Genomic DNA, 18,562 nt, shown 5'->3' on the forward strand with positions numbered 1-18,562 from the left:
ATTTTGTTTCCTACTTCTATGCCCATAATTGCGCTGGCAATGTCATTGCATAAAATCTTACTCATAAAATTAAATTATGTATATTAAATATTAAAATAAAACAATTCAAAACCCTTATTTAGATGATATATTGCAGGACCTGCAATTTGCCTTTATAATGCAGGGAATCCTGGTCCATGCAAAATGAAATATTGCAGTACGAGAGAGAAGTCCAACTTTGTCAATATGTTTGGTTCAATTTTAAATTCTTTAATTGAACTTGGGCTATTCAAATTATGAAAGGATACCAAGTATTAATGAAGATAATGTTATAAATTAAACAAGTAGTCGATGCTTATTTTGTAGCTTCATGCATGGCTCTATCTTGATGAACAGTTGGCAGATAAGGATTCCTATTAATTAGTAGCTTACCACCTATCAACCATGAGACAAAACATCATGTGCCATTGCAGTGACTTTGCTACTTAGTGCCAGAATTAGACTGTCTTAATAGTCAAAAAATAAAGTACTTCTCTAGAATAATCCGCACCAAAGCACATTAACTTTTTGATAAATAAATTAGTATTAAGTTGTTAGTTTGAGTGGTATTAAATTTAATTTCTTTAAACAAGTTTTCGAGTTGAAGTATTACACATATATAAGAAAAATGTGATTGAGAGTAACTTTAAGTAGTTTATTACAAAACTTGTTTGATTGGATAGCTGAATGAAATTCTGGAAAAATTATATGTACAAAGAGGAAAGGAATTGTTTTTTTTGCTGCTTTGAACTAAGCAATTTTAAGCTCCATTTCAAAGAAACAATCGAGCTCCCATCGCTAATTAAGCAGACATTTCATGTTCAAGTGTGGCCTATGCCAGGAGAGGACAAAAGAATCACATGCAGAATAATGGCGTATCCAAAATACTAAAAAAATTAATATCAATATATACTTGAATAGGTTAGTCATCTAAAGGCTTTTTGAGTGGCCTCAAGTATTAATTTTTTAATTAGTAGATTTTTTCTCTGGCCATATTCTTTTAATGGATCGGAACAATTTTTTAGAAGTCTTAACCTGGTTTCTTTCTAAAAAAAAAAAAAGAAGAAGAGCTAATCTAGCTTGACTTGATTTGATATAAGTTAGTTTATAAATTTATGTCGAGTTGTCTAACTTATTTATAAATCTAATTACAAAAAATCAAAATTGATTAGTCTTTAGACATAGACTAAAGGGTAATGGCCTCAGACTCGATGTTTAGAGGGGCCAAAAAATTAATTCTAGACATTGTGCAATAAACTTACTTTCTATATTTTTAAAGTTATTTTCATAAATGAATTAAATTTAATAATAATAAAGTTATTATTCTCTTGGTTGTTAGTTCCCCCCACCCCTCCCCGAAATATGTTACGTTCATAATATATCAAATGAATTTCCAACTTATTACGACATGCAATAAACTTATGATAATGAACAAATTTAAAGTATTTACTTATTTTAGAAATATAAGAAACACAAATCATAACTTAAATTATAAAATAATTAAAACAAAATATATCTTTAAATTGGAACATGGTTTAAAATATAAATTAAAATAAGAAATATATATAACTGTCACAGAGATATATTTAAAGGAATAATTAAATGAATATAAGTAAATTTTAATATAAAAAGTTTAAACATTTTATTTCTAACATTTCAACAAATTTTTAAAATCTGGTTACAGTAACATCTTTAATTTTGACAAAAAAATATCTTAATAATTTTACTTTTGCAGTATATTTATCGGTAAAAAATGAATGAGAAAAGTAAACAAAAATTATTAATATTTCTTAATTATTTTACAAGTATAAATAACAGTAGATTCTGTTTTTTTTTTTTTTGGTACAGAGTAGATTCTGTTATTAACCACGTACAATTAATATGGCTATAAAAATTATTTTAATAAATTAAAGACAATAAGCAGTGGCAATAGATACTTAATTCCAACTTTACTTTTGAGGATTTCAATTAATGAAAATGACTTAAAAAGAGAAAATAAATTACTAATTTTTATATTTTAGTTAAAAAAGTAAGGAAAAAACATGTAATGAGACAAATAGTTTGAATCTGGTTTCATGATGACATAATCATAATTAACCAAACCATTTTAAAAAAGTAGTTTCAAGATGCATTATTTAGCTCCAATTTGCCGACTACTTTTTTTTTTATTTTCTTTTTTTATAATCATCGACCATTATGTCACTTATTAACATGCACAAATTTTATTTTATTTTTTTAACGGTATTTTCTAGAGAGTTAGAGACTAATCTTTTAAAAGATCAACTTTTTCTAACAATGCACTTCCATAATGAGGAACATGGATTAGACATTATGCAATCAGAGATTGTGATGAGTATTTATTTAATGAGAAACTTGAGTTTGATTTTTGTTATGTGTAATAATTTATCAAATTATGAGCAATAATTACAATAATAAATAAAATTAGTTTCTAGTTGAATTTCAATAAATCGAGAATATCTGTCACAAAAAAAATAAATATGAATATGAAAATTATATCTTAAATATTTAATTTATTGGAGAATTTTTACATTAGGGAGCACTCTATACAGTAAGTAGTGAATAAGTCACACAAATAAGCTTGACATCACAATATAATCTAAAACCTTAAGATATTAGTTAGATAAATTTTTCTCATTTATATATTACTTAACATGTTCAACTCTAACCAATATAAGACTTTGCTTTACACTTGAATTCCAACATATTCAAGTAACAAACTATATATATTATATCATGTAGGGCCCGATAGTCCACCTGTTACTCCACCATAGTATGATATTGTCTGCTTTGGGCTAGGCCCGCACGGTTTTGTTTTTGGACTCCTTCCCAAAAGACCTCATCTGTAAAATGAAGGAATATTGACTAGTTTATAAGGGTGTCCACCATTCCATATAGTATGACGTCTTTTGGGAAGGAGCCCAAAAATAAAACCGTGTGGGCCTAGCCCAAAGTGGACAATATCATACTATGGTGGAGAAACAGGTGGACTATCGGGCCCTACAAGTGATATCAGAGCTAACGGTTCGGCTGGGTTTGATGCGGGAAGACCCTCAATGTTGTGCCTCGCGATGGAGAAGAGATCCGAACTTGGTGCCTTGTGTCGAAAGTCTTCCTGATATTGTGATGTTCAGGCAGCGTGTCCCACATCTGTAAAATGAAGGAACATTGACTAGTTTATAAGAGTGTTCACCGTTCTATATAGTATGAAGCCTTTTGGAAAGGAGTCCAAAAACAAAATCGTGCGGACCTAACCCAAAGCGGACAATATCATACTATCGGGCCTTACATATCATGATAGTAACATGTAAGAATTTTTGTGTTGATGCATTTTGAATTCCAGAGAGCACAGTCCCTGGCGATCTTTAGAGAATGGACGGTGGAACTTGTGGCCCAAATTTGATTCATGCTCAGTAGTCCATCCATCCCTTTTGTTTTATGACATTAATTGTACCCCACCAAACACCACTTCTACTCCACTTTCTACAATACTCACATGATGGAATCATTTATCAGCTTCCGGACATTTCTAATGAATCACGCCACTGCCAGCTAAGATTGCCACAAAAAGACCTCATTGGATATGCATTCATATAATGCACATAACCACATTCCCTTTTTATCTTTCAAACATACCATACCTATACTATCCACCCTTATATCCCAACCTCAAGTCTATTTTAAAATAAATACATCTCTTTTTGATAAAAACTTTTTTACTTGTCATACTAGTTTATCTTAAAGTAATTTCTTTCTTAATAATATTGATAATAAAGCAACCCGTCGTGAACTTATTTAATAATAAGCCTTGATAACTTGACAATTTCTAGTATATATATTGGTCTCTATAGAAGCCTTTTGTGCTATATTTCTAACTCCCAACACTTCCTTATCTTATCTTCTCCATCTTTGAGGTTCTCATAGAAGCTTCTGGAGATGGCTGGCATAGCATTCGGACGTTTCGATGATTCTTTCAGTTTGAGCTCCATCAAGGCCTATATTGCTGAGTTCATCTCAACCTTGCTCTTTGTTTTTGCTGGTGTTGGTTCAGCCATAGCCTATGGTTAGTCGTCCTCTTTTACTACAATGCCACTTCGATCTTTATCACTAGAGTCACATCCAAGTAGCACATTTTTTTTGTTTATCATTGCAAAAAATAACTCGTAAATATAAATGAAAAGTAATAAACGAAAAGTGCATATGTGAGGGTTCTTGTAACAAAGTTTATTGAATTATATGTACCTATACATGCAGAAGTTTGCAAATCAAACGTTTAAGAACGTTGTGTTTTCTTAATATGAACAAGACTTTGACTTTTCTTCTGATTGTTTTGCAGCTAAGTTGACATCAGATGCAGCTCTTGATCCTGCTGGGTTGGTAGCTGTTGCTATTTGCCACGGTTTTGCTCTCTTCGTCGCTGTTTCTGTCGGAGCCAACATTTCTGGTGGCCACGTCAACCCTGCTGTGACCTTTGGCTTGGCTCTTGGGGGCCAAATCACCATCCTCACTGGTATCTTCTACGTGATTGCACAGCTTCTTGGCTCCATAGTTGCATGCTTACTCCTCAAGTTTATCACTGGTTTTGTAAGTTCAAACTTCACCCATTTTTGCACATGATTTCAACTATATGTGTCACAAACATGGCATATTTGTCATTCATGCATGCATAAGAAGAGCCATATCTTCCCTTTGGCTATTCATCACATTAATTAGTGGACATTGAGTATTACAATTCTGATGAATATATTTTTCACATTTTTTTATTATAAGTTAGAAAAATGTTACCGATACTCTCTTTATTGTAAATTGAAAAGTACAAATTTAGGTGGTTCCACCATTAAATCAGGAGAAAAACTCAATAAATGAGATGATAAACTCAAAAAGTTCATGATTTTTAATAAATTTCACTCTAATAAAAAAAGTGTTAGAAAAAGAATAATAGTGTGTCACTAGTATGAAAAGGTGCCAATAAATGAGATGTTAACCTACTTATGTTTTTAGAATTCCAAATTCTGAGAATAAAACAAGTTTTATTTATGTTAAAAAAGAAACTAATAAGTGGTTGTTATTTGTTATCAGACTACTCCTATCCACAGTGTTGCTGCTGGAGTTGGAGCTGGTGAAGGAGTTGTTACAGAGATTATCATCACATTTGGATTAGTATACACTGTGTATGCCACAGCAGCTGACCCCAAAAAGGGTTCATTGGGAACAATTGCACCCATTGCCATAGGTTTCATTGTTGGTGCGAACATCTTAGCAGCAGGACCATTCTCTGGCGGATCAATGAACCCTGCACGCTCCTTTGGCCCTGCAGTGGTTAGTGGTGACTTCCATGACAACTGGATCTACTGGGTTGGACCTCTTGTTGGTGGTGGCTTGGCTGGTCTTATCTACACCTATGCCTTCATCCCTACCCAGCATGCACCTCTTGCCACTGAATTTTGATTCATTAATCATTGCATGTTTTAATTAATTTCTCTGTAATAAAGGAGGATAAGTAACTCTTGCTTTTCCTTCTTTTCTTCTCAGCTTTATCCCTTTGTTTTTGCATTTATTGTAAAGTTGGGAGTCATTGTTTTGTTGTAAGAATTCATGAGGTTGCTAATGTAGTTTTTTTTTCCCTTAAAAAAGAAATATATCTCATTTATGGCTTTTCTTTAATTGAAGGCACGAATCAACATGCTTTTCATAGAAACAGGTAACTTATGCGGTAAATTAGGAAAATGAAAGTGGGCAAACAAACATAAAGCAGATACAAAAGAAAAACACGTTACGTTTCATTGTATTCTGTTGGAATTATCAGTAGGTATAATTTGTCGTTGACTTGTGTACCCAAAAAAAAAGGTGCAATTGTGCAATAGAAAAGGTTTGTCTGTAGGCTTTTATTATGTAGGGTAAAAACACATTGATCGAAAATGATTAATGATTAAGCAATGGAACTGCATGGTGAGTGCATTTGATATGGGTATGGCCAAAAGGAAGTGTAACAGATATTAGTAGTGTGAATGGGGCCAGGAAAAGTGGGAGTTATTAATTTAAAAAAGTTAAGAGTGGAAGGAATCCAAGCAATAGAGTACAAGGTAGTAAAAACAAGCATTGGGTCACATCCAGTGGAAACATTTAGGTAGAAAGGGCCATGCGTCCCCTGGGCCGGGATGGCAAAAAGTTGCATTGGGCTACTGTTAAGTGTTCAACACTTCCACCATTGCACTCTTACAGCCTGTAATTGCAATGTGTAATAGTCTTTGTATTTGTTTTATTATAAGAGACTACGAGTGCCTTCGATAAAGAGAAAACAAATAAGTAATAAATAAAATGTAGAAAAATAAATGAGTAAAAATTTGATGGTTTAGTTTGAGAGAAATAGGAAATAAAATTTGATGGTTTATTTTTTATATTTCTGTATGCTATTTTTAATTAGAATTTTACTTCAATATTCAAATTGTGAACACGTTAAAGTATAACAATTAAAAAATAATAAAAGAGGACTACAACCAATGCTTCCCTAGCTTCCTCTAAACTTTTTGAAAGTCCCTAAAAACTAAAGAACATTCATCCGTGTGATTTCTTCGTCACCATACAATGACTCAACAATTTTCATCTTCTCTGTTCTTCTCGAATTCTGATATCCTATTCTTTCATTTTGAAGCTTACCTAAAAACAAAACTGGGTTTTAGTACTTAGAAGTATTTACTTGTTTTTTTTTTTTTTTTTATATATATATATAGATATTGAGGAAAGTAGATAAAAAAAAATCTTTGCTTCCTTTTCTTTCTTTTTTCACTTTTTTTTTATTTTTCATAAATCAAACATATCATTACGATCTTTTACCCGGAACAATACACACAAAAAAAAAACATAAATCATGAAATATAAAATGGAGATAGATGAAACGAAAAAGTTGATCACATAAATATTAGTTTTGAGAAGAAACAAATGGATATCAATAATTGTATTATATACATGACAATGGTGCCTATAAACATGACTTGCAACATAATATCAATACGTTAATTAATTTGTGTCCAACTTTTTGTTATTGTAATAATGATATTTATTTTTTTAATTTTTTTATTCATAAGAGTATAAGACTTACAATAACGGATAATAAAATTTAAATATAAATTTATGTGCACATTCTCACTATTAAGTATACTCCAGTTTTTCTTCTTAAATTTCTTCTAATGATATTTATTTTGATTTTTTTTTCTACAAACACAGTATTAACTTTTTTACTAAACAATTTAGTGGATCCCACTAAAAATTAAGGAATGTAAAAATGCGAACGAGATTTACTATATTTTCTTGGTTGAAGTTCCTCTTGGGTCTAAACAACAGAATATTATATCCTAAGTCCTAATTGCAATGAAAAGCAAAACAAAAATGGCATACGAAGAATTCGTTTTATATTATTCCTTTTATGGAGATTCTGACTCCCAGTCCGACTCTCCAGGCTTTGCATATTTCCATTCATGCCCTTTCCACTCTGGTAATTGTTGAATCAAAACCTGCATCAAATCAAAATCAATATATACTTCTGCTTCATTTTCATACATATTAACAGTACAACTTTTTTTTTATTAAGGTTCAAGAGTGAAGAATCACGAACCGCCCCTCTAGAATCTGCTTTACCAACAGTTGTTTGACATGCTAATCTCCAATTCTTTGGTTTCTGTATATAGGAAGAAAACAAAAAGATAACAAAGCCGTAATTCTCTTCCCGGGGACAAGCATAGTTCATAGTAAAAGAATGCTGGACAAAATTTTCATTTTGACTATCAAGTTTACATTCGGTTTATTACCTTCTTTAGTATTTTTTTCTCTTTATCTGTGCGAGGGCTTAGAATCTCATTGCCTTCAAGAACCTAACAAGTGCAAAATAGAATTAGTAGTGTACATTATTTGATTTGATCTCTAACTATGATACTATATAATATATACTAAAACAAGTGCCTTAATTTCAATGGGGGAAAATGATCCGTTTTCTCTGAAACGTTACCCAGTAAAAGATGAGTTTCGTTGTTATAGATTGTTTAACAAAGGTGCCTTAAGAATCAGGCTTTTCAAAAATCATAAATATTCATGACAATGTTAAGGATGTATTTGGTATGTTTAAAAGATTTGTACAATATTATCATGACTCATGAGTGTGACTATAATTTTACAGATTCTCACTTTTCCCATAAGAATACTCTATTAGGAAATATAGCTTCTTTTTTTTTTTTTTAACAAGAATTCCCCCCATCAAACACGCCTTAAAACTTAAAAGGTTATTATTATACATAACTCACCTCCACCATACATGTGCCACAAGTTCCACCCCCTGCACAATTTAACAAAGGCCTGGCCTGGAAAAAGTAACATATTGGCAAAAACATATAAACTGGTTCACACAATGAAATAGTTGTTACAGAGCAAATAAAAAGGTTGAAAGCAAAAATGTTAAGAAGGTGGGGTTATTACATAGGGTCCATAGAGCTCAATATTGGAATCCAGCATTATGTCCCTAAGCTTCTGGCCACCAGGGGCAGAACGAAAGTGCGTATCTGGTGTTCCATCTGGTAGCAACACAGACTGACCAAACCCACCAAAAGCATTATTAGAGATTAATTTCAACTACGAAAAGGTAAGTTAACTAATGCAGCTAGCTAGGATTACATTACATGTTCATAATTGTTGAACTTACACTAACAAATACAAACCCAACATATGGTGGCTCATCAGGGTCAGTGGTCTCAGAGCCTGAGTCCCTCTCGGGGACTGTGCCAACTGCTCTAATTTTAGTTCTCACAAAGCTGAGACGCTTAGAGGGTTTGTTGGGTCTGAAATTATGGAATGATGGAGAGATAGAACACAATGCATGGGAAGTGAGTTGGAGTTGGAGGAGTGACATCACTGATATTTCTAAGCTTTTTTTGTTATGTGTTGTGTTGTTTTGAGATGAGGATATTTTGCATTCAATTTGAGCCTTTTAGAATGGCTCTGTCGTTTGTGGTTGTTCTTGTGATGATCTTATCTTATTCGGTTTGCATAGGTGCAACCTTCAATAACAAATTAACAATAGATTATATTTATATTCGTATTGAGAAAGAAAGAAATGAATTAATAAACGGATAAACTACGGGCAATTGGGCAAACAAATGATTGTGGTTGATTTGGGCCTTGTGGGCCTGAATAAGGAATTTGGTTGGACATTTGGAACGGCTCGTGTAGGAAGAGAATCAAGTGATGGACAAAAAATCGGGAAAAGACGCTAGAAGAAGGGCTTGAACCTTCGACCTTGTGGTTAACAGCCACACGCTCTAACCAACTGAGCTATTCCAGCTTAGTATAAATGGGTCACTTAAACATCAAAAATCCCTGCGTATTTATTTTAAAGAACCAAGATTTAAAAAATAAATTATGACAAATTCATTTTAATAACTTTTACAAAGATGAAACTAAAATAGGATAATGCAACGACAGTAACCTATAAATATTATAAGTACTCACAAAATGTTCAAAGAAAAATATTATTTGCATTAACACGTCTTTCTCATGTTACCCTGATCAACTTCAAAAATTGTATTAAAAAATATGTAATGTATTTTTGAAGTCTTGGTTTTCATATATGTATGCATTAATAATAAACATCGATGTATTTTTGTTTTTTTACGCATGGTAACAAATTAAGCTCACATGCTTAAGAATAACTGTCTATTGATTTTGACGATCTTTATTGATACTTGATAAAAACATTTTCTAATTTGTAAAGAATTCGTTTCACTTTTTTGAGCTTTTGCAACAAAAAAAAGTAATTTTGTATTATTATGTTATAAATTTAAGTATTTTATATATACAGAGATTGTTGAAACTTAATTAATATTTTTAAATTTGAGTCCTAAATATGTAATTTTATTAAATATTTAGAAGAGAAAATTTATAATGATGGTATTTGATTTGAAAATAATTATCTCTAATAAAAGATATATACCTTATAATTATAAAATCTTTCACACTCAATTTTATTTGTATAAGGTAGTCACTATTTTATAATGTGTTCATTTTATACAGGTGTTTTATTGTTTTTTGTCTATGGTTATGAATTAAACATCCATCAACACATGCTTAAGAATTTAATTATCTTAATTTTGACCAATTTTATTGATACTAGATAAAATATTTACGAACTTGTCAATAATTTTTTCACATTCTTTAACTTTTGCAAAAGAAAAAAAAAAGTACTTTTATAATATATTTTTCCAAGCATATGGTTCGGCGATAGGAGTTGATCCACACTTAAGTAAGGTCAAGAGTTCGCATCCTACCTTGTGTATGCAGTCGCGTTAAATCTTGGAGCCAGCTATCCCACTCTTTGAGTTGCCTCCAACATAGGGATGACAAATAAACCCGTACCAGCGGGTAATACCCGAATACCCGATTTGACCGGGTACGGGTACAGATACGGGTAAAATCCGATATGTCAAACCGGGTATTGGTACGGGTACAGGTATATACATACCCGCCCCGTCCCCGTACCCGTCCCAATTGAATTATGTTAAAAAAATTTAATATTTTATTATGTGTAATTATTTATTATAATGTGAAATATTTATAGTTGTTTAATTATTAAGAAATTTTTTGATTAAAATATGAGATAGAGAAATAATTTAATTATAATTATAATATAATGAAAAAATAATTTAAAAATATTATATATTTTTTTTGTAAAAAAAAAATAATAATTTTTTACGGTTACGGGTATACCTGATACCCAACGGGGACGGGGACAGAAATTACATACTTGACGGGTATGGGTACGGGTACAAAGATAAGTTTGAGTCGCAGAGACGGGGACGAGTATCATGAAATCCGTACCCGACCCACCCCTTTGCCATCCCTATTCCAAAGTAGCGAGGAGATTAGTCACTATTATCGGCGATGGATACTCCAGGGACGAACAAAAATAAAATTAAACTCTTTGACATATACTTAAAGTAATAAGATTTTTATAAGGAAGTGTCTGTTTTATAATAATAAAAAATACTATTCAAGTAGTTAGAGATTTTTTTTTTTTATACTGAATGTCAATAGAAGAAGAGAAAAAGAAAAAGATAAGAATAAAGGGAAAGCCACACTAATCCCGTAACACGGGGAGACCCATGGCATCAGCAAAGAGCTGAGCTTCTAACCCAGGCGGAGGATCTTCGAGCTCCAAAAGTGCAATTCTAGAATTAGACCCCATTTTAGCAAGCATGTCCGCACACATATTTCCTTCTCTCAAAGAATGGATTAGACTAAGAGTCCATGGTTTGACCATTAACTCTTTAATGTGACAGAGGAGCCCCGTATACCTGTGAGTATGTTGAATTGGTTGCTTGACTAACTCCAAAGTCATTTTTGAGTCTGAAACCAAGAGAACAGACAGATACCTTCGAGTCCAACATAATTGAAGACCATGTAAAATAGCTAACAATTCAGCTTTAAGGCTAGTAGCCATTCTAATATCTCCCTTAAATCCCCACAACCACTTGCCATCAGAATTTCGAACTAATCCCACAAAACCTGCAGGTCCTGCATTCCCAAGAGAGCTTCCATCAACATGAACTAATAAATTTTAAGTTAAACATACAATTTAGTTTTTATATATATTGTGAATCATCAATTTATTCCATATACGTAAAAACTATTAAATTGCTACTACGTGCATAAATATTATTTATTTGATGTTTTTTTTATTGGTAATCTTTTACACATTTTTAATTTAATTTTTATACATATAAGACTTTTTAAATTTGATCTCTTTATTTGTAATGTATTTTTAATTTAATTTTTACATATAAAAATAAAATTAATAATGTTTAATATATTTAGAGATCAAATTAAAAATGTTTAAGAAAGTAGAGAATAAATAAATGATGATAAAGACCAAATTAATATATATTAATTATATATAGAGAGACTAATTTAATATTTTTTTACGTATAAAGAAGAAATTGAGAATAAAAAACTCATAAAGAAACTATATTATAAGTTAAACCTTTGTTTTACATGGATGTGTTAGTTTAGTATAATTTTATTTAAAAAATATAAAAATGTAGAAAAGAAGAAGTTGGAAAAGAAAAAATGTTAAGGAGAGGAGTAGTAGGAAAGGAAGGGTTTTATTTTAAGGTGGCTTAAACCCTCTTCAGAATTCAGATAAAGGCCGAGTCCATGGCCCAACTTTCAAAGTTTCGTCACTGTCTCTTCCCTTCTCTCTCTTCTCCCTTCTTCTCCAAACCCTCCCTCCAATTCCACTCTCTCATAACCGCCTCCGCCAAACCACACCGTTACAACCTCCGCACTAAAACCACCACGCCGATGGACCCCACCTTCAACAAGCGAAGGGCCCAAGGCAGAGACGCCTCCAAGAAGGACCTGCCCCTCAAAGTTCGCAAGCTTAACCCTATCAATACCATATCCTACCTTCAGATATTGGGGACTGGAATGGATACTCAAGACACCTCTCCTTCCGTTCTGCTTTTCTTCGACAATCAGAGGTTTATATTTAATGCTGGCGAGGTAACTTTTCCCTCTCAATATTCAATATTCAATATTCTAACCATATTTTTATCTGCTTATCTCAATTTATATAATGTTCAATTCAGGGATTGCAAAGGTTTTGCACGGAGCATAAGATTAAGTTATCAAAGGTGTCTGCGATATATCGTCAACTTTAATCCCTTTTTTTTTTCTCCGAATGTGAATTGCCTAGTTTGTTACAATTGTCTTACTATTGTTCATCTTTCTTCAGATAGATCACATTTTTCTTTCTCGTGTATGTTCTGAGACCGCGGGCGGCCTTCCAGGTCTGTATAGGATTGTTAATAACCTTAATGTTTTAGGGTCTGTGTGGATAAACTTCTCTATAATCACTCCATAGGCACTTATAGAAGAAGAAAATAAGGAGAAATTAAATAATCTTCTCCAAAAGCTAAAATTAGCTTATTCAGAAATTAATTTGGAGAACTCTCATATTAACTTCTTCAAGTTATGGTTCTTAATTTATGTATAAGCTATAATTTTAGCTTATGAAGCAGCTAATATATATATATATATATATTTTTTTTTTTCTCCCATAAGTGCTTATGGAGAAATTTATCTGATTAGACCCTTAGTCATGATCCATATGTTGCAGAAAATAGCATTTATTTTCTTTAACAATGTACCAATTACTAAAATTTGATATGTATATTGTTTCTTCTTTACTGGTTAGACTGGTGATTCATCTAGAACTGACGGGCCTTGAAATACTCATAATTTTTTTTCCCAACTTGCAGGTTTACTGCTTACTTTGGCTGGCATGGGAGAAGAGGGGATGTCTGTAAGTAGCATTTAACTTCATATAGTCTTCCATCTTCATCATATATGTTGACTATAAATGATAGTTTATTCTAATTTGCAGGTTAATATATGGGGCCCATCAGATTTTAAGTATTTAGTAGATGCCATGAGATCTTTTATTCCCAATGCTGCCATGGTTCACACAAAGAGCTTTGGTCCCATCTTCAACACTGATGAACCCACTGTGCCACATCAAAGCAAGCTTTTGGACCCCATTGTTCTCATTGATGATGAGGTGGTCAAAATATCAGCCACTATCCTACAACCAAACTGCATTGAAACCCTTGACTCCCCCAATGGCAAAAAGAAACCTGTTGCCAAACCCGGTGATATGTCTGTAGTATATGTTTGTGAACTGCCTGAAATCAAGGGAAAATTTGATCCAGAGAAAGCTAAAGCCCTTGGTCTCAGACCTGGGCCAAAGTATCGTGAACTGCAACTTGGAAACTCGGTGAAATCTGATCACCAGAATATCATGGTTAGTCTCAAAACTCAACATTATTTACCCAAAGCAGAGTAGAAGGAAATTTTGGAAAGGAAACAGAATTTTAGACACTCAGTTCAATCTCAATTACACATGCTTTAGTTTATTTTAATTTGATGTTGGGCTTTCATACGTTATAAAGTAACTGTTTGTCTGCTACAATAGGTTCATCCAAGTGATGTCTTGGGTCCTTCTGTTCCTGGTCCCATTGTACTCCTTGTGGATTGCCCAACAGAATCCCATTTGGAAGCATTATTGTCTGTACAATCACTTAATAGCTATTGTGATCAACTGGACAACCTACCAGAGGGTGGTAAGGTTGTCACTTGTGTAATTCACCTAACTCCTGCATCTGTTGTGAGTTGTTCAAATTACCAAAAATGGATGAGGAAATTCGGTTCTGCACAACATATCATGGCTGGACATGAAAAGTAAAGTTTATGTCTCTCTGCATTTTCCTTTTTCTCGTTCTCCTACCTGCTTTATTAGTGATTACACCTGGTTTGCTCATGCTGTTTGCAGGAAGAATGTAGAGATTCCTATTTTGAAAGCTAGTGCAAGAATTGCAACGCGGCTTAATTACTTGTGTCCTCAGTTCTTTCCAGCTCCAGGATTTTGGTCTCTTCCTAATCATAATAGCTCAAAAATTGGCTCTCTTGCTTCAAGTGAGGTTTGTCACAATGTGATAGAAGATGAAATTTGTTTTCCTAGACAAAGGTAGTCAAGTCATAAATGAGTCTAATTAAATTTGTTTAATTTGGCTACTTTGCAGGGTTCTTTCTCAGAAATTTCTGAAGTCATTTCTGCTGAAAATCTTCTTAAGGTATGGAAGATTGATGTGGCCTGGCCATTAACTTATTTGTTCTTTGTAGAACTCAAATAAAATCTTTGGAGTCAGACTGTCTGAGCAGCTTTTTATTGTGACAATGCATGCCTATTTTGGATTCCATATATCTAATTACATGACTGTTGATGGCATTTTTTTTTAATAAGAGCCTATTATTTTTGACAACTTAAAGCACTGTGCTTATACCTAATAATTTACAAGTTTAAATAACTTCATCTGATTTTCAAATAAACATATCTATTCAGGTTGTTAACTTTTTGTCTTTGAACAAATTAAAATTTAAAATTTATTGGATTCAATGAATCACTAAGAAAGAATATAATAATGGATTTTTCTTGTCAAGTCCTTGGAGAGTGATTTTCTCCTGGACCTGGTATGCCAAAATTTTATAATAAATGTATTGAAGCAGCATTTATGACCCCCCTTTTTTTTTCCTGTAGAAGTAAAACCATGTAGAGTATGTACTTTTCTTAGGCTCTCATCTATCCTTTTTAATCAAGTGATCTTCCATTTGATATACTTTCTCACTGGAGCTTCTATTAATCTTCTGACATGATCAAATTACCTTACAAGAGTTGCTATCATCTTTTGCTTTTAGTGCTGCTCCAATTATTTCCCAGATATATTTGTCATTAGTCACCTTAGGACTATATTTTCTCTTAATTGATCTGTATCTCTTGCTTTCATCAAGTTCATATATTGATAGATATATTACTCTCTATGCAGTTTACTTTGCGTCCTTTTGCTCATCTTGGGTTGGATAGATCTTATATTCCTACTACGGTGGCTACCTCAGAAATCATTGATGAGTTACTGTCAGAGATTCCTGAGGTTTCAGAAGCAGTTAAGCATGTGAGTCAGCTCTGGCAAGAATCTAGTCAGACAAAGGAGGATTTAACTCCTGTGGTGGATCGTAAGATGATGATTGAGGAACCTTGGCTATGTGCAAATGGTATTCCTGCTTGTTTGGAAAATATAAGGAGAGATGACTTAGAGATAGTTCTTCTTGGAACTGGTTCATCCCAGCCATCAAAATACCGAAATGTGAGCTCAATATATATAAATCTTTTCTCAAAAGGAGGTTTACTCTTGGATTGTGGTGAAGGAACCTTGGGACAACTTAAAAGAAGGCAATTCTATCATATCCTTAACATTCATTCAATGTTTATATACTTCACTTGACTGCTCTTTTAATATGAACTGTTAGTTGATGTATCCCTTTGAAACAGATATGGTGTTACTGGTGCTGATGATGCTGTGAGAACTTTAAGGTGCATTTGGATTTCACATATTCATGCTGATCATCATACAGGCTTGGCCAGGATTCTTGCTCGGCGCTGTGATTTGCTGAGGGGGGTGCCTCATGAACCAGTGCTTGTTATAGGACCAAGGCAGCTTAAGAGATATTTAGATGCATACCAAAGACTTGAAGATTTAGATATGCTGTTTCTCGACTGCAAGCATACCACAGCAGCTTCATTGGATGCTTTTGAGGATGATTTCCAAGGAAACTTGGCTAGTTCTCAGAACCTGAACAATAATAATGGGGACTCAAATGCATCAAAAGTTGATTCAACTTTGTTTGCTAAAGGATCTCGTATGCAAAGCTATTTTAAAAGACCAGGTAGTCCTGTTGACAAAGATGCAGTCTCTCCTATCCTAAAGAAATTCAAGGAGGTAATCCAGGAAGCTGGTCTGAAGGCCTTGATTAGTTTTCCCGTTGTACATTGCCCACAGGCATTTGGTGTAGTTTTAAAGGCAGAAGAGAGGACTAATAGTGTCGGAAAAGTGATACCAGGCTGGAAGATTGTATATTCTGGTGACACAAGGCCCTGCCCAGAGCTAATAGAAGCATCTCGTGGTGCAACAGTTCTTATACATGAGGCAAGTAATCTCTTGATGTTGTTTGAGCTTTTAACGATTTTGCATTTGCTGAAAATGTCTTAAACGGGTATAGAATGAGATCAGTATAGCATGTACGCAGTCTTAAGTATTCTAGTCTTGTCTTTGAGGGTCGGTTGGGGTGAGGTGGGTTGGAGTCGATTTCAAACATTAGCGATCCTAGTTACATTTCAGATCCAGCGATGATAAACAAGCCTCAAATCTGGAAGTTTTTTGTTCAATAGGTAAATCTTTTGCAAAACTAGCCGTCTTCCACATTAATTAACTTCTGTCCTGTAGCTTCAACATATTTTGCCTCTCGCTCTGTTTCTCAAAGCTTCGATACTTCTCCCTCATTATAGAATTTTGTGTCTTCGATGACGCCTTTGCTTTAAATTACATAATTATTTTTTATCGACATGTTTCTTTGATTTATATATAAAAAAGGGTAGTCTTATTTATGATTTTTTTTTTACTTCAATTCCTTGAGCAATGAATGCTTTAATTTCAAAATATATATTATCGTCCATGTTGATGTATTCCTTCAACAATGTCTATATGAACTAAATCCAACTCTAGAGAGCTTTGCTGGTTGCTCAATGCCATAACTAACGTGGCTGCTGTTAACTTTAGACTTGCCAATTGTGATACAGGCAACTTTTGAGGATGCTATGGTAGAGGAGGCTATAGCAAGAAATCACAGCACCACAAACGAAGCCATAGAAATGGGAGACTCTGCTAATGTATATCGAACCGTACTGACCCATTTCAGCCAAAGATACCCTAAAATTCCTGTATTCGATGAAACGCACATGCATAAAACATGTATTGCATTTGACATGATGAGTATCAATGTAGCTGATTTGCAAGTGCTTCCCAAGGTTCTTCCTTATTTGAAATTGCTTTTCAAAAATGAAATGATGGTTGACGAGTCAGATGATGTGGTAGAAGCTGCTGTGACTTCAGCTTCTTGATACAATGACCCCATTGTATTATTAATTTTTATTTTTTAAATTATGATTATATGCTGTACAATATGGTAGCGTTCTTTGTTAGATTGCCCTTGCAGTTCGCCCAACTTCATTTTTTTAGGGGTTATTACGTTCTGACCGCTGTTGAATCATTTGTTAAGGCATGTACCAAACACAACACTATTTGTCGAAGTTAATTTAGCATTGTATTTAATGATTTTTTCAGATACATTTTTCTGTGTTCCGGCAATGAAAAATCATCTCATTCGATCTCTCTCTCTCTCACACACACAGATACTTTCTAGTAATTAACATTTCATAGTAAATTGTGCAATACAATACATGAGAGTTAAAGGAATCAATATTCTATATAACTAAAATAAAACATGAAGCTGACTACAAAATAGTATTATTCGATTTGGACAAAATTATAGTGTTCAAAGTTTTTATTCGGTTTTGAGTTTAATTTCTAAATTGAAATGAACCAGAAGAATAAAAATTAATAAAAATTGTAAGACCCAAAGTTAATATTGCTATAATTTATAGAGATTAAAAATATATTTAAGAAAAAAGGAATATATATATATATATATATATATATATACATATATATTTATCTATACCTAATATAAAGTGGATATATTTTGATAATCATCCTCTTGGTCTCCACTTTTTAGTGGACTATTATACTCTTTTTTTTTGTTCGTTCCTGGAGTATCTAGGGTCGATAACAGTGACTAATATCCTCACTACGTTGGAGGTACCTCAAAGGGTGAGATAACTGACCCTAAGATTTAACGCGACAACATACACAAGGCATGATTCGAACCCTTGACCTTGCTTAAGCGTGTGTCAACCCCTACCGCTGAACCACACGCTTGGGGTTGTACTATTATACTCCTTAAAATGTAAAAAAAAATCTTATATTTTTTCTAAATAATTATCTATAATTTTTAATATTTATCTATGTGTAATTAT

At 33.0% G+C, this 18,562-nt stretch overlaps 3 protein-coding genes and 1 non-coding gene across 4 annotated transcripts; 2 read left to right on the plus strand and 2 right to left on the minus strand.

Moving 5' to 3' along the window:
* Positions 1-3,856: 3,856 nt before the first annotated feature.
* Positions 3,857-5,700, plus strand: DELTA-TIP (delta tonoplast integral protein). Its single transcript, XM_020371739.3, has 3 exons — positions 3,857-4,099; positions 4,373-4,620; positions 5,116-5,700. The coding sequence occupies exons 1-3, from the start codon at positions 3,973-3,975 to the stop codon at positions 5,482-5,484; spliced, it is 744 nt and encodes a 247-aa protein (XP_020227328.1). The 5' UTR covers positions 3,857-3,972; the 3' UTR covers positions 5,485-5,700.
* Positions 5,701-7,303: 1,603 nt separating this feature from the next.
* Positions 7,304-9,080, minus strand: PNSB3 (NDH-dependent cyclic electron flow 1). Its single transcript, XM_020372638.3, has 6 exons — positions 8,726-9,080; positions 8,503-8,613; positions 8,331-8,387; positions 7,842-7,904; positions 7,649-7,711; positions 7,304-7,547 (listed from the first exon to the last, which is right to left on the minus strand). Exons 1-6 carry the CDS (start codon positions 8,930-8,932, stop codon positions 7,458-7,460), a joined length of 591 nt encoding a protein of 196 aa, XP_020228227.1. The 5' UTR covers positions 8,933-9,080; the 3' UTR covers positions 7,304-7,457.
* A 210-nt stretch (positions 9,081-9,290) lies between these two features.
* Positions 9,291-9,364, minus strand: TRNAN-GUU (transfer RNA asparagine (anticodon GUU)). The gene has a single exon. It is a non-coding gene; the product is annotated as a tRNA-Asn (tRNA).
* A 2,822-nt stretch (positions 9,365-12,186) lies between these two features.
* TRZ4 (tRNAse Z4) lies at positions 12,187-17,815 on the plus strand. Its single transcript, XM_020353744.3, has 11 exons — positions 12,187-12,579; positions 12,666-12,710; positions 12,812-12,866; positions 13,338-13,381; positions 13,463-13,879; positions 14,051-14,316; positions 14,408-14,555; positions 14,658-14,708; positions 15,459-15,862; positions 15,962-16,616; positions 17,267-17,815. The coding sequence occupies exons 1-11, from the start codon at positions 12,232-12,234 to the stop codon at positions 17,585-17,587; spliced, it is 2,754 nt and encodes a 917-aa protein (XP_020209333.1). The 5' UTR covers positions 12,187-12,231; the 3' UTR covers positions 17,588-17,815.
* Positions 17,816-18,562: the final 747 nt, after the last annotated feature.

Source organism: Cajanus cajan, chromosome 10 (genome assembly GCF_000230855.2).
Source record: "Cajanus cajan strain Asha chromosome 10, NIPB_CcT2T_4, whole genome shotgun sequence".
Taxonomy (NCBI): Eukaryota; Viridiplantae; Streptophyta; class Magnoliopsida; order Fabales; family Fabaceae; genus Cajanus; species Cajanus cajan.

What these genes read in the sequence shown, in the direction of transcription:
- DELTA-TIP (XM_020371739.3), top strand. Translation starts at nt 3,973, where the DNA reads ATGGCTGGCATAGCATTCGGACGTTTCGATGATTCTTTCAGTTTGAGC. An exon ending in TGGTTCAGCCATAGCCTATG is followed by an intron (nt 4,100 to 4,372) that starts GTTAGTCGTCCT and finishes ATTGTTTTGCAG; the next exon opens with CTAAGTTGACATCAGATGCA. An exon ending in TCAAGTTTATCACTGGTTTT is followed by an intron (nt 4,621 to 5,115) that starts GTAAGTTCAAAC and finishes ATTTGTTATCAG; the next exon opens with ACTACTCCTATCCACAGTGT.
- PNSB3 (XM_020372638.3), bottom strand. Translation starts at nt 8,932, where the DNA reads ATGTCACTCCTCCAACTCCAACTCACTTCCCATGCATTGTGTTCTATC. An exon ending in TTGGGTTTGTATTTGTTAGT is followed by an intron (nt 8,614 to 8,725) that starts GTAAGTTCAACA and finishes GGGTTTGGTCAG; the next exon opens with TCTGTGTTGCTACCAGATGG. An exon ending in TTGAGCTCTATGGACCCTAT is followed by an intron (nt 8,388 to 8,502) that starts GTAATAACCCCA and finishes TACTTTTTCCAG; the next exon opens with GCCAGGCCTTTGTTAAATTG.
- TRZ4 (XM_020353744.3), top strand. Translation starts at nt 12,232, where the DNA reads ATGGCCCAACTTTCAAAGTTTCGTCACTGTCTCTTCCCTTCTCTCTCT. An exon ending in GCTCTCTTGCTTCAAGTGAG is followed by an intron (nt 14,556 to 14,657) that starts GTTTGTCACAAT and finishes GCTACTTTGCAG; the next exon opens with GGTTCTTTCTCAGAAATTTC. An exon ending in TTGGGACAACTTAAAAGAAG is followed by an intron (nt 15,863 to 15,961) that starts GCAATTCTATCA and finishes CCTTTGAAACAG; the next exon opens with ATATGGTGTTACTGGTGCTG.